The sequence below is a fragment of the Cervus canadensis genome, chromosome 6 (assembly GCF_019320065.1).
Source record: "Cervus canadensis isolate Bull #8, Minnesota chromosome 6, ASM1932006v1, whole genome shotgun sequence".
Classification (NCBI taxonomy): Eukaryota; Metazoa; Chordata; class Mammalia; order Artiodactyla; family Cervidae; genus Cervus; species Cervus canadensis.
In genome coordinates this window covers 6,317,612-6,331,252 of record NC_057391.1, presented here as the reverse complement: position 1 = coordinate 6,331,252, position 13,641 = coordinate 6,317,612, and the positions used below count along the sequence as shown (strand labels likewise).

Sequence of the window (13,641 nt, the reverse complement as noted above, 5' to 3'; positions counted from 1 at the left end):
CTCATTGACCTCTTAGATTCCATTTTGTTTACTCATAATCCCACCTGGGATGATTGTCAGCAGCTGTTGCAGGTGCTCTTCACCACGGAAGAACGGGAGCGAATTCTGGCAGAGGCGCGGAAACGGGTACCAGGGGTCGACGGGAGGCCAACCGCCCAGCCTCATCTTGTGGACGAGGGGTTTCCTCTGTTGCGGCCTAACTGGGATTTTGAGCGGGTGGAAGGTAGGGAGCGTCTCCGAGTGTACCGCCAGACTCTAATGGCTGGCCTGCGGGCTGCAGCAAGAAAGCCGACAAATCTGGCAAAGGTAAATTTAGTAAGGCAAGAGCCCACTGAAAGCCCGGCAGCCTTCCTAGAGAGGCTGATGGAAGCTTTCAGGCAATATACACCTATGGACCCCCAGGCTGAGGAGTCACGCGCTGCAGTTTTGTTAGCGTTTGTGAATCAGGCAGCCCCAGATATTAGGAAGAAATTACAAAAGGTAGAGGGATTGGGAGAACAGACAATACAGGATTTACTGAAAGTAGCTGAAAAGGTATTCAATAATAGGGAGACCCCAGAAGAAAGGGAAGAGCGAATTCGGCGGGAGGAAAGGGAATTAGCGGAAAAGATCAGGAAAGAAGAGAGGGAACATAGGGCGAGGGAAAACCGGAAGAACCAGAAGGAGCTAGCCCAGATTCTTTTTGCGGGGTTAAAGGCCGGAACAGAATTGAGGGAACCTCGAGACCCCCGGACGGGAGAAAAAGAAAAACCAAAAAGGCAGGCCCTAAAGAAGGATCAGTGCGCCTACTGCAAAGAACAGGGGCACTGGAAAAACGAGTGCCCTAAGAGGGACTCAAGGAGAGGAATGACCCAGAGAGAGAAAACCCCCCCCGGAACTCGAGTTCTATATGCGGGGGAAGACAGTGACTAGGGGAGTCGAGACTCGGCACCCCTCCCTGAGTCCTGGGTAACCATACATGTGGAGGGGAAACCCGTTGGCTTCATGGTGGATACTGGCGCCCAACACTCTGTTTTAAATCAAAAACTGGGACCAATGTCTAAGAAAGCCAGCTTAGTGCAAGGAGCCACGGGGACAAAAAGATATTGTTGGACCACAGAACGGAAAGTAAATCTAGGGACCCACCAGGTGTCCCATTCGTTTTGGTGATACCAGAATGCCCAGCCCCTCTACTTGGAAGAGACTTGTTGACTAAAGTTAATGCTCAGATCCATTTTGACCCAGGGGGAATGTCAGTCACGGATGGACTTGGACAACCGATACATGTCTTGTCCCTAGCCTTAAGGGATGAATACAGACTTTTTGCGCCTAAGCCCTCAGAGACCATAGCACTAGATGTACAACCGTGGGTCCATAAATATCCATTGGCCTGGGCAGAAACAGCAGGAATGGGACTAGCTAAACAGAGACATCCGGTCGTCATCGAGCTAAAGGCCGAGGCAGTTCCTGTGAGGGTGAGACAGTACCCTATGAGCCAAGAAGCTCGGCGGGGGATCACTCCCCACATTCGACGGCTCATGGAGGCCGGAATTCTCAGGCGATGCCGATCCCCTTGGAACACCCCCTTACTGCCGGTGAAGAAGCTAGGGGGGACAGATTACAGACCTGTCCAAGACCTGCGAGAAGTCAACAAACGGGTGAGTGACATACACCCAACTGTCCCTAACCCGTATACCCTCCTGAGCAGTTTACTGCCTGAGTACACTTGGTACACTGTGCTGGACTTGAAGGATGCCTTTTTCAGCCTACCCCTGGCAGTCCAGAGCCAAGAGATATTTGCCTTTGAGTGGACTGAGGAGGAGGGCCAACCAGTAGTACAATTAACTTGGACCCGCCTCCCACAGGGGTTCAAGAACTCCCCTACCTTGTTTAATGAGGCTCTGAGTGAGGACCTCTACGAATATCGGGCTTGCCACCCAGAGGTCATTCTGCTACAATATGTAGATGACCTTATGTTGGCTGGAACCACAGAGGAAGCTTGCAGCCGTGCCACTGGGGACCTATTACAGACCCTAGGCATCTTGGGGTATCGCGCTAGCGCAAAGAAGGCACAAATAGCCCGGCAAGAGGTCACCTATTTGGGGTATAAGATCAGGCAGGGGCAAAGGTGGCTAACCCAGGCCATGAAAGAAACAATATTGCAGATACCAGAGCCCAAAAACCCCCGCCAGGTGAGAGAGTTTCTGGGGACTGTTGGATATTGCAGACTGTGGATTATGGGGTTTGCTGAGAAGGCCCGGCCCTTATATGAGGGAAGTAAAGAGACCCCAAAGTGGACTTGGACTGAGCCAATGAAACAGGCTTTCCAGACACTCAGACGGGCCCTACTAGAAGCCCCAGCCCTTGCCCTGCCTAACCCAAATAAGCCATTCCAGCTGTTTATAGATGAAAAGCAAGGAATAGGAAAGGGGGTCTTGACTCAACAATGGGGACCATGGAAGCGGCCGGTAGCATACCTTTCGAAGCGATTAGACCCGGTGGCCGCTGGGTGGCCCCCTTGCCTTCGCATCATTGCAGCTACAGCCCTCCTGGTCCGCGACGCTGACAAGTTGACGTATGGACAGCAACTCTCGGTTTACACCCCCCACGCCGTGGAAGGGGTTTTAAAGCAGCCGCCGGGTAAGTGGATCTCCAATGCCCGCTTGACACACTACCAGGCCTTGCTGCTCGATGCCCCACGGGTGCGTTTTCAGACCCCTTGCTTCCTAAATCCGGCCACGCTCCTACCCAACCCAGAGAAGGACAGCCCTCTCCATGATTGCAGTGAGATACTGGCTGAGGCCCTGGCGGCACGAAAAGACTTAACTGATGTACCCCTAAGCAACAGTGAGCTAGTATGGTTCACCGATGGGAGCAGTTATGTGAAAGATGGGCAAAGGAAGGCAGGAGCAGCCATAGTTGATGATTCAGGGCAGACGATATGGGCTGAGACACTACCCCCAAACACTTCTGCACAAAAAGCAGAATTGATTGCCCTAATACAGGCTCTGGAGCAAGCCAAAGGGAAGAGAGTCACCATTTTTACTGACAGCCGATATGCTTTCAGCACTGCCCATATTCAAGGTCCCATATACCAAGAAAGGGGATTTCGGACAGCTGAGGGAAAAGAGGTCAAAAATCTGCCTGAGATTCGCAGGCTCTTGGAAGCTGTCCAACTACCCCGGGCAGTAGCTATAGTACATGTCCCCGGTCACCAGAAGGGAGAAGACCCTAAGGCGCTGGGCAATCGTGCTGCTGATGCGGCCGCTCGAGAAGCGGCTAGCCGGGACTATGCCGCCCCCATATTAGCCGTGGGACTTCCACCCCCTGGTATGGGGACCTTGCCACCAGTTCCCGAATATTCCCTCCCCGATCTCGCCTGGATCAACAAGGATACCACCCTCCAGAAAGATGACCAAGATGGATGGTACCGAGACCAAAACAACAACCTGATCTTGCCTGCCTCCCTGGGTCGTCACCTGTGTGAACACCTGCACACAACTACACACTTGGGAGAAAAAAAGACCCTAACACTTCTCCAGATGGCCTGCCTGAGGTTCCCTCGTCAAAATGTAACTGTACGAGAGATAATTCAAGCCTGCAAAGCGTGCCAGCTGATGAGGGCGGAGAAGAAGCAGCACTCGGGAACGAGGTACCGAGGGGAAAAGCCAGGGCAACATTGGGAGATAGATTTCACCGAGGTAAGGCCAGGCAAGTATGGGTACCGCTATCTGTTGGTACTGGTAGATACCTTCTCGGGGTGGGTAGAAGCTTTCCCCACTAAGGGAGAGACAGCAATAGTGGTTGCTAAAAAGATCTTAGAGGAGATAGTGCCTAGGTATGGGCTGCCAGTGACTATGGGCTCTGATAATGGACCTGCCTTTGTGAGCCAGATTGTACAAGGGCTGGCCCAAGCTCTGGGGACGAAATGGAAGTTACATTGCGAATATAATCCCCAGAGCTCAGGACAGGTTGAGAGAATGAATCGGACCCTAAAAGAAACTTTGACAAAGTTGGCAATAGAGACTGGCGGGGACTGGGTGACCCTCCTCCCCTTTGCACTCTTTCGGGCACGTAACACCCCTTATAAGCTGAATCTTACTCCTTTTGAGATTCTGTATGGAAGACCCCCTCCTGTGTATCCTATTTTCGAAGGAAAATGTCTGCCACCCCCTACTTTGGGACAATTCCAGCAAACTCTGATAGCATTAAGTAAGGTGCATAACCATATTTGGAAATTGATTCGAGAGATACATGAGGGCCAAAACAAGAGGGCCCTCCCCTCACATAATATTGGCCCAGGTGATTGGGTTTGGGTAAAACGACACCAATCTAAAGTATTAGAACCTAGATGGAAAGGCCCTTATGTTGTTCTCCTTACCACTCCTACCGCTGTCAAGGTCGACGGGATTGGACCCTGGGTTCATTGCAATCACGTGCGGCAAGCCACATCGGAAGAACAGGAAAAAGCGCGAGCAGAATGGAAGGCGAGTCCTCACCCGTCAAATCCTTTGAAACTGAAACTTGTCCGCTGGGAGACCTCCTAATTCTCCTGCTGATGGCAGCTCTCATCGACCCAGGAGCGACCAGTCATAACCCCCATCAACCTGCTAAGATCACATGGAAACTCAACGACGGGCAAACTCATGAGCTGCTCAATGAGACCTCAGGAATCCACCCTCCAAACACCTGGTGGCCGGACCTGAACTTCGACCTCTCAAGCCTCTTCGCAAAGCAGGACGGTCTCCATGATAAGTACTATAGGGATGGGATAAAAAACCATAGGTTGGGGTTTTGGGCTTGCCCGGGCTATGTAAAAAATAACTGGAAAACCTGTGGTGGCATAGAAAGCTATTATTGCAGGAGCTGGAGTTGTGTGACCTCTTGTGATGGACCCCAGAGGTGGGATGTCGAAAACAGAGATCTAGTTAGCTTCACCTTCAAGGACCGTAGACACCAGGGGCCTCAGGTACGAGTACGATTTAACCAGGAACGGGCGAAAAAAGAAAACCGCTGGACCTCAGGACTGACTTGGGGTTTTCAGCTCCACGTAAATTGGCCCGGCCCCTACCCAGGCGAGCTTTTAATCATTAAACAGGTTATTGAGCCGGTGCAGGTACATAGTTTAGGTCCCAATCTGGTCAAAGCATTACAGGGGCACAAGGCGACCCCCAAGCCAACCCCCTTCAGACCAAGCTTGCCAGAAACATTTAACATCTCCTCTACCCCTAGCCTCAGAGGCAAACTGACAGAAACCCCTGGCCCTCTGGCTGTTACCATTAGCTCAGCAATTCAGGACCCCCTATGGGCCTTAGTGAATGCAGCCTTTACGGTCTTAAACCATACCAACCCTAATGCAACCCAGTCCTGTTGGCTTTGTTATAATCTTCACCCCCCCTTCTATGAGGCCATAGGCCTCAATGTCTCTTACTACTTATCTTCAGGCCAGAACCCACCCCCATGCCGATGGGAAGAACGCAAGGTTGGTCTCACAATGAATGAAGTTTGGGGACAGGGACTCTGTTTGGGCACAGTGCCACGTGATAAAACTTCCCTCTGTGCCCGGACTATTAGTAACCTACGCTTATATGGCAAAAATTGGATTGTGCCAGAGGTTGGGGGCTGGTGGATTTGTTCACATACTGGGCTAACCCCATGTTTAAATGTGAAGGTTTTTAACCAGAGTCAAGAATTCTGTGTTCTGGTTGCTGTAATGCCAAAAATCTTATACCACTCTGAAGAGGTTATGTACTCACATTGGGACCGAGAATTGCCAAGACAAAAGAGAGAGCCAATCAGTGCGATCACCATGGCAGCCTTGTTCAGTCTTGGGCTGGCAGGAGCAGGGACAGGAATAGCTTCACTATCTCTGCAAGGCCAAGGGTTTTCTTCCCTACGAGCCGCCATAGATGAAGATATAACTCGCATAGAAGAATCAATCAGCCACTTAGAGAAGTCTCTGACTTCCTTGTCTGAGGTGGTCTTGCAGAATAGGAGAGGATTGGACTTGATTTTTCTCCAACAGGGTGGGGTCTGCGCGGCTCTGGGAGAAGAATGTTATTTCTATGCAGACCATACAGGAGTGGTAAGAGAATCTATGGCAAAAGTAAGAGAAGGGCTGGCGCAACGAAAGAGGGAACGGGAGGCCCAGCAGGGATGGTTTGAGTCTTGGTTTCAACGCTCCCCCTGGCTGACCACCTTAGTTTCCACCCTCCTGGGCCCGCTTATAGTGCTATTATTAACACTCACATTTGGCCCTTGTATTTTAAACCGGCTAATGTCATTTATTAAAGAACGTCTAAATACCATTCAGATTATGGTATTGAGGCAGCAATATCAGATGGTAGCTCAGGATGAAGAGAAGGATTCCTCTACAGGAACAAGAAGACAAGGGGGAATGTGAGGCTGCCAGAGTTAATACCGTGACGGGCGGCCTGGACCTAAGTTTTAGCTTCCCCCGAAATGGTAAGATTCCCTACCCCCATCAGGTAACCTGGAGCCAGCCAATCAATATGCGCCCAGTAAGAACAAAGGGAGAGCTGAAAAGCCCGCGAAAGTCTGTACCGATAGAATTACTTTGCAAACATGTAACCAATCCGCTTAAGCCAGCTACTAACCGCTTTTGCATATCTTATAAATTTGTGTACCAAGCTTGAGCCAGGGCTTTTCTGACCCTGCACCACTGTGATGTTTGTGGCAGAAAGCCCTGGCTCGAGACAGTAATAAACTTCCCTTTTTTGCGAGTTGCATTGTCTTGGTAGCCTTCTCTCTTCCCGCTCGGGGATTCGGACATCGGGCATAACAAAATGTTCCTTTGGTATCTCTAATTTTCTTAAAGAGATCTCTAGACTTTCCCATTCTATTGTTTCCCTCTATTTCTTTGCATTGATTGCTGAGGAAGGTTCCATGGTTGATTCCTTCCTATCATTCAGAAATTTGGCTCAAATGTCCTGTCTGCCCTGATCACCACATCTCCTGTTCCCCTGTCACAACCACATCACTCTATTCCATAGTCTCCAAAGCATTTATCACTACCTTAAAATAAATATCTCATTCATTTATTTGCTTATTTATTTCATCATCTATCAACCCCCCACAACCAGAAATTGAGCTTGGGCCAGAATACGCTCTGTCTGCATCTCTACATCTAGAATGTGTATTTACATAGTAATTTCTTGAAAATATTTCTAGAAAGAACGGCTGGCTAGCTGGATGGATGGATGGATGAACTAACTGAACACTATCTTAAGAAACTGATGCTCTGTACCCAAGGCTGGTCTTTGGCAAATGAGGCCATCCCAGCGAGCTGACATGGATGGTGTGCCTGTTAAAAGACTTGATGTCATGCTTAACTTTGAAGACTATTAAACAGCATCCCTCAGTTTATGCTGGAAATTTATTCCCAAGGCACAGAGGAACCCCTCCCTGCTTTTAAAACTGAAGTACAGAAAAATTAGGTGCCTTATTTGAGGTCACACAATAAATTAGTGAAGGCGCAGGCTGTAGGAGATAACAGCACACAAAACTCTTTCTTATTTGTAAAAGGGCTGAATCATTTCTTGGAAAATCCTCTTCCTTAATTTGAAAGAGGAACACTTTCCTTCCGCCTACAATGCAGGGTTAACCTGAAATAAAACGTTCTGAGAAACGTGAGCCAACCCTTGGGAGGGTGTGGATCCCAAAGCTGAAACCCAGCCCACGGAGGGCGGAGGGATGAGGATGGGCTCCGGTCCCTGGGGCACCCGCAGCTGCTCAGCCAGTTCCCCCGGCCCGCCCCGCGCCGCCCCGAAGGGAGTTTCCAGGCCTGTACCCGGACTTACGGGAACTCGTGTCCAGCCGCCGCCGCCTCCTCCTGCGGCCGCTCTTGCTGGGGGCCCCGGGACAGGCCCATCTCGGGCCGGCCGCCGCGCCCCTCAGGTCCTCCCGCAGCCCCCTCGCCGCCGCCCTGCGCCCGGGGGCGGGCAAACCGGGCTCCAGGTCCCCGAGGCCCGCCCCGCGCGGGCGCCGCGCACCGCAGGGGCCGCTCTCCGCCGCGGGCGCCTCGCCCGGGGCTGCAGTCCTGCCCGGGCGGGGCCGCCTTCAGGTTTGGCGCGCACCGCGCTGGAAGCACCTGTGGTGAGAAATTAAGAGCAAAGTCCCGGCCATGTTTAGGTGGTTCTGAGAACAATTTGGAGAAGACTCTTGAGAGTCCCTTGGACTGCAAGGAGATCAACCAGTCCACCCTAAAGGAAATCAGTCCTGAATATTCATTGGAAGGACTGATGCGAAGAACTAACTCATTGGAAAAGACCCTGATGTTGGGAAAGACTGAAGGTGGGAGGTGGACAGAGGATGAGATGGTTGGATGGCATCACCGAGTCAACGGACTTGAGTTTGAGCAAGCTCCGGGAGTTGGTGATGGAGAGGGAAGCCTGGCGTGCTGCAGTCCATGGGGTCGCAAAGAGTCGGATAAGACTGAGCGATTGAACTGAACTGAATAGAATACAATTCGGAGTTGTCGAGGTTAGCATTATAAAACCAACACCATTGGATCTTCAGTACTGAATCAATTCTAAATGGGCTTCCAGAATTTTCTTTTGAATAAAGTACGACTCAGTTCCCTCTTTGAAAATGGAAAACCTTGGTATCCCATTTTAACGCAGTGGTAACCTACTGGCCTCCCCATCTTGGGTATTCTTTCTTTCTTGAAAGTGAATGTGTTAGCGGCTCAGTCGTGTCCAACTCCTCGTGACCCCATGGACTGTAGTGGTTTATAAAGTAAAGAATTAATAAAATATAGTAATCTATGCTGGGCAATCATATGCCTAGCTAAAATTCAAATAATAAGAAAGAAATGTAGACTAGTGAACAGCCAGGATATCTCCACTGAATCCCTACTGTACATAAACACAATGTGCTTGAATTAGGAGTTAAATTAGAAGTTTAGCATATTCTGAGAGTGAAAAAAAAGCCTCAGAACAGAACTAGATTTGACCCCAGAAGTGACCCACCTCTTTGGTACACACACACACACACACACACACACACACAGATGAGTGATGTTAGGAAACATTGTCTATGGTTTAGTGAAAGGAAAGAAACTGGTGAAAGCTGAGAAGTAAATTGGAAGGCCAAAGATTAGGCAACTGCTGAAGACTTGACAAAAGGAATAAAAAGAAGTGGTGTTATAAGGGCTGATAGAATTAGTAACAGATATAGGTTTGGCAAAGATCGTGTGTGTGTGTGTTCAGTAGGTATCAGTTCAGTTCAGTTGCTCAGTCGTCGCTGACTCTTTGCGACCCCATGGACTGCAGTATGCCAGGCTTCCCTGTCCATCACCAACTCCCGGAGTTTACTCAAACTCCTGTCCATTGAGTCAGTGATGCCATCCAACCATCTCATCCTCTGTTGTCTCCTTCTCCTCCTGCCTTCAATCTTTCCCAGCATCAGGGTCTTTTCCAAGGAGTCAGTTCTTCACATCAGGTGGCCAAAGTATTGGAGTTTCAGCTTCAGCATCAGTCCTTCCAATGAATATTCAGGATTGATTTCCTTTAGGATGGACTGGAGTCCCTGCAGTCCAGGGGACTCTCAAGAGTCTTCTCCAACACCACAGTTCAGAAGCATCAATTCTTTGGCATTCAGCTTTCTTTATAGTCCAACTCCTACATCCATACATAACTACTGGGAAAACCATAGCTTTAACTAGATGGACCTTTGTTGGCCAAGTAATGTCTCTGCTTTTTAATATGTTGTCTAGGTTGGTCATAACTTTTCTTCCAAGGAGTAAACATCTTTTAATTTCATGGCTGCAGTCACCATCTGCAGTGATTTTGGAGCCCCCCCCCCCCAAATAAAGTAGGTATATACACATATATTTATGTGGTGTATGTACATTTATGTGTATGTGTATGTAGGTATATATGAGTTTGAAATAATAACAAACTTAAGAGACTGCAATTAGACAGAAAGGGTGAAAACTATTTGCCTCTGAATTATCTTTTGTCTCACTGAGCCTTTTGTAGATAGCAACAATTTTAGAAAATAAATTACCTCACACTTGTAGGGGGAACAGTCCAATACTATGATTTACTTAATAAATGAGATCATGTTTTCAATACTCCCTATAATATCATTTGAGTTTTTCTTGAACAACTGGTAGTTCAACTGTGTATGACAAAGCAAAGGTGATTATCCCTTAATAATCCAACAAAAGACAGTTTTTGCCCCAGGGGTATAAATGCCAGCTCTCTGTGAAGTTCACTGACATCCTACCAGCACCAGGGATGCTCTAACATATAATTGCTTTTCAAAATGGGGAAAAAAATCAGCACCAGGTATGCTTTTCACAATGAGATATTTCCTTAAAAAGCATTTTTTAAAACCCTAGGTTACTGGTCATATTTTGAGCCTTTTTCCAAATATTTCCAAGCTACCTAGAAAGAACAGAGTAATAAATCATTTCTAAAATAAGCCACTACCCAAGAAAGGGAAAGAAGTACAGTTCCCTGTTCCTGGAATGCCCATCCCTATGGCCCAGCTTGAGTGCAGCCATCTAAGTCAGCCATCACCCTGTCTTTCCAAAGAAAACATGGCAAGAGAGTAACAGACATCAGTCTTTGGACAAATATTACTTATTCATTTATAGGTCAGCAGATAATAGTTAACGTCTGCAAAGTGCCAGACTTTCTGCTTAGAGTTCAGAGATCAGGAAAAGACAGTCCAGCATCTCTAGCAGCCTACAACCCAGTCGAGAGAGACCACAGCAAAGTCACAGCAAAGAACGCTTCAGAAACAGCGGCACAAAGGAGTGACTGATCAGTTTTCCTACAGCGCAGGGACCATTTCCTGAAAGGGGTCCCTGGGCTAAATGGTGATCCTTGGGTGAATTGTCTTTTGATGAATGGTCATGTATGTTTATTGTGTATGCAGAGGGCAAAGGGGCATTCAGGAAGCGCATTCTGGACAGAGGGAGCAACTGACCACGACACCAGAAGGGAGAAGCAGCTCGGTTTATTGAGGAAACTACAAGCTATGCTGTGTGAGTTCAGTGTTCTTGAAAGTCAAACCCGAGTTTAGTGTGCACCAAAGACAGTGATTTGTAGGAGCTCATTTGTATTGGCAACCAAGAGCCAGTTGTTAAGTTTTTAGGAGTTTTGTGAGCCGGTTGACATCATGTCAGTAACTTGAAATCTGCCGTGGTATTTGCACATGCATGCGTGCTTAGTCACTTCAGTCTTGTCCGACTCTCTGCCACCTGTGGACTGTACCCCGCCAGGCTCCTCTGTCCATGAGATTCTCCAGGCAAGAATACTGGAGTGGGTTGCCATGCTCTCCTCCCCGGGGGATCTTCCTGACCCAGGGATCGAACCAGTGTCTCCTGCATTGCAGGTGTTTTCTTTACCGCTGAGCCACTAGGGAAGCCCATTTGCACCAGAGAAATCATCATATGCTGAAAATCCTACCCTTCTCAGCTCCCATTGATCCTGGACAGAGTTGAGAGCTTTTGACATCTTTTGTTTCTGACATAATGGTGACATTATGAAAACATCATTTGTGGCTAATGTGCAATAAATGCACAAAGTGGTTTAGAGTGGGAAAAGCTGAGAAACCAGTTGAAAAGTCAGAGTTTAGGCACAGTTTGTTTGTTCAGCCGCTAAGTTGTGTCTGACTCTTTGCAACCTCATGGACAGCAGCGCCTCAGGCACCATTTATTAAATAGCAGATACTTTTGGTACTGAGTTGTCCAAAATGTATATATCCATGCCAATATTACTCTATTGTTGCTGTTGTTAAGTCACTAAGTTGTGTCCAACTCTTTGCGACTCCATGGACTATAGCACATCAGGCTTCCCTGTCCTTCACTGTCCCCTGGAGTTTGCTCAAGCTCATGGCCATGGAGTCAGTGATGCTATCTAACGATCTCATCCTCTGCCACCCACTTCTCCTCCTGCCCTCAATCTTTCCCAACATCAGGGTCTTTTCTATTGAGTCAGCTCTTTGCGTCAATTGGCCAAAATATTGGAGCTTCAGCTTCAGCATCAGTCTTTCCAATTCATTAGTAGTAATACTATGCTATTAGTATATGGTGTTAATTACTACAGCTTTTTAATAAATGTTGATATGTACTAGGGCCTGTCATTCTACCTTGTTATTCTTGGGTCTGTGCTCTTCCATATAAAATTTAGGATCTACTTAACAACTTCTGAGAAAAACCACGAGCAGTTTTGTTTTGAGTTTTACTGAGCTTACAGAATAAGGGGAGAACAGTTATCTTTAAAATAGCTATTCTTCCTGACTAATTTACTCAGACATACTGTTTGTCTTTCAGTAATATCTGGTAGTTCTAAAGTACTCAACAAATTCTGATAGATGACACCACCTCCCTACCTCCCCAGACCCTATAGGTCCCTTATAGGTTTTATCATGAAAGAGATTATGTTTATTACATTTCCTAATTTTCTATTATTGCTGTACAGGAATGCTCCTGATTTTGTACATTGATCTTGTAGCCATAACCTTGAACTCCTTTATTAAATGTAGATTTTTAAAAATACAAACACATCTGACAATAAAGTTTTGCTTCCAATTTTTAATTCATCTTATTTATTGAATTGACTCCAGCAAAATAATAGGATACCCTTGTGTTATTTTTAAGGAGTGCTTCTAAAATTTCACCATTAAATGGTATGATTTATATAGTCTTTTGTAGGTGAGACACAATTTACTAATAGAACCTGCTTTTGTTTGGGTGTAGCAATGTGTCTTGCTAAAAATTACATTTCCAGGTTCCCTTTAATATGAGGAAGCCACGTGACAGTTTGGCCAATGAGATGGAAGTGGAAATTGTTACGTAGAGCTTCCAGGAAAGCTCCTTAAGGTGAACCAGCCTCATTGCCCTTTTATCCCTATCACTTCCTTGTCTTCCTACCTGGAACGCAAGTGTAAGTCTGGACGTGGAAAAGCCCATCCATCTTGTGACCAGAAGCTGCCATGTGAGGCCAAGAAAATTAGACTGTGAACCCATCTTTGAACCACTGAGCTAACGCTAACCAATGCAATTCATGTTTCATGGGAAAACTAGAACTGATTTTTTTAAAGAGACAGATTGGGTTTCTGTAACTCACAGCTGAAATGAAATTCTGATGTGATGCTAAAAAGTAGGGTGCTGAAATAAAACCCAATATACAGAATTGACTTCATGTTTAAGGGAGGGACTTTGAGGAATATGGACACATATCATAGGCTGGAAAGACGGTGACTTGTTTGGAGATGATAAAATACTTGGTCAACTTTGACAGTTTGATACTGGAGAGTAGACCAAATGCTGCTATAGCTATAGCATTAGGGGAAATGTTAGGAGAAAAACTGAAAATGTTGACAAGGGATGGCTCTTTCTTGCTGTGTTCAGCAAAGTCCTAGCAGAGAGAAATGTACTTTTTATCTATTGAGGCAAATACCTGTGGAGACGGAGGAAAATATCACCTCAATAAAGAAAGAAGTTTCTGACATTTAAAAAAAAATTGTCAAAAAAAAAAATAAATTAAAAAATAAAAAAAATTGTGATATATGTCATTTATGAACAAGAGTGTATAAAATATATATGTACAATGTAAACAATATTTTAAAAGTAAACATCCACAGAGTCACCACCCAAGACAATAGAACACTGACAGCATTTCGGCA

The 13,641-nt window shown here is 46.9% G+C and overlaps 1 protein-coding gene across 1 annotated transcript in view; it reads right to left on the bottom strand.

Annotated features, from left to right (window-relative positions):
• ANKDD1B (ankyrin repeat and death domain containing 1B) overlaps positions 1 to 12,950 on the bottom strand; it is a 64,115-nt gene extending 51,165 nt beyond the window's left edge. The window contains 3 exon segments of the mRNA XM_043472815.1: positions 7,800 to 7,846; positions 7,907 to 8,089; positions 12,887 to 12,950. Of these exon segments, the coding sequence (XP_043328750.1) occupies positions 7,800 to 7,846; positions 7,907 to 8,089; positions 12,887 to 12,950 (294 nt within the window).
• Positions 12,951 to 13,641: the final 691 nt, after the last annotated feature.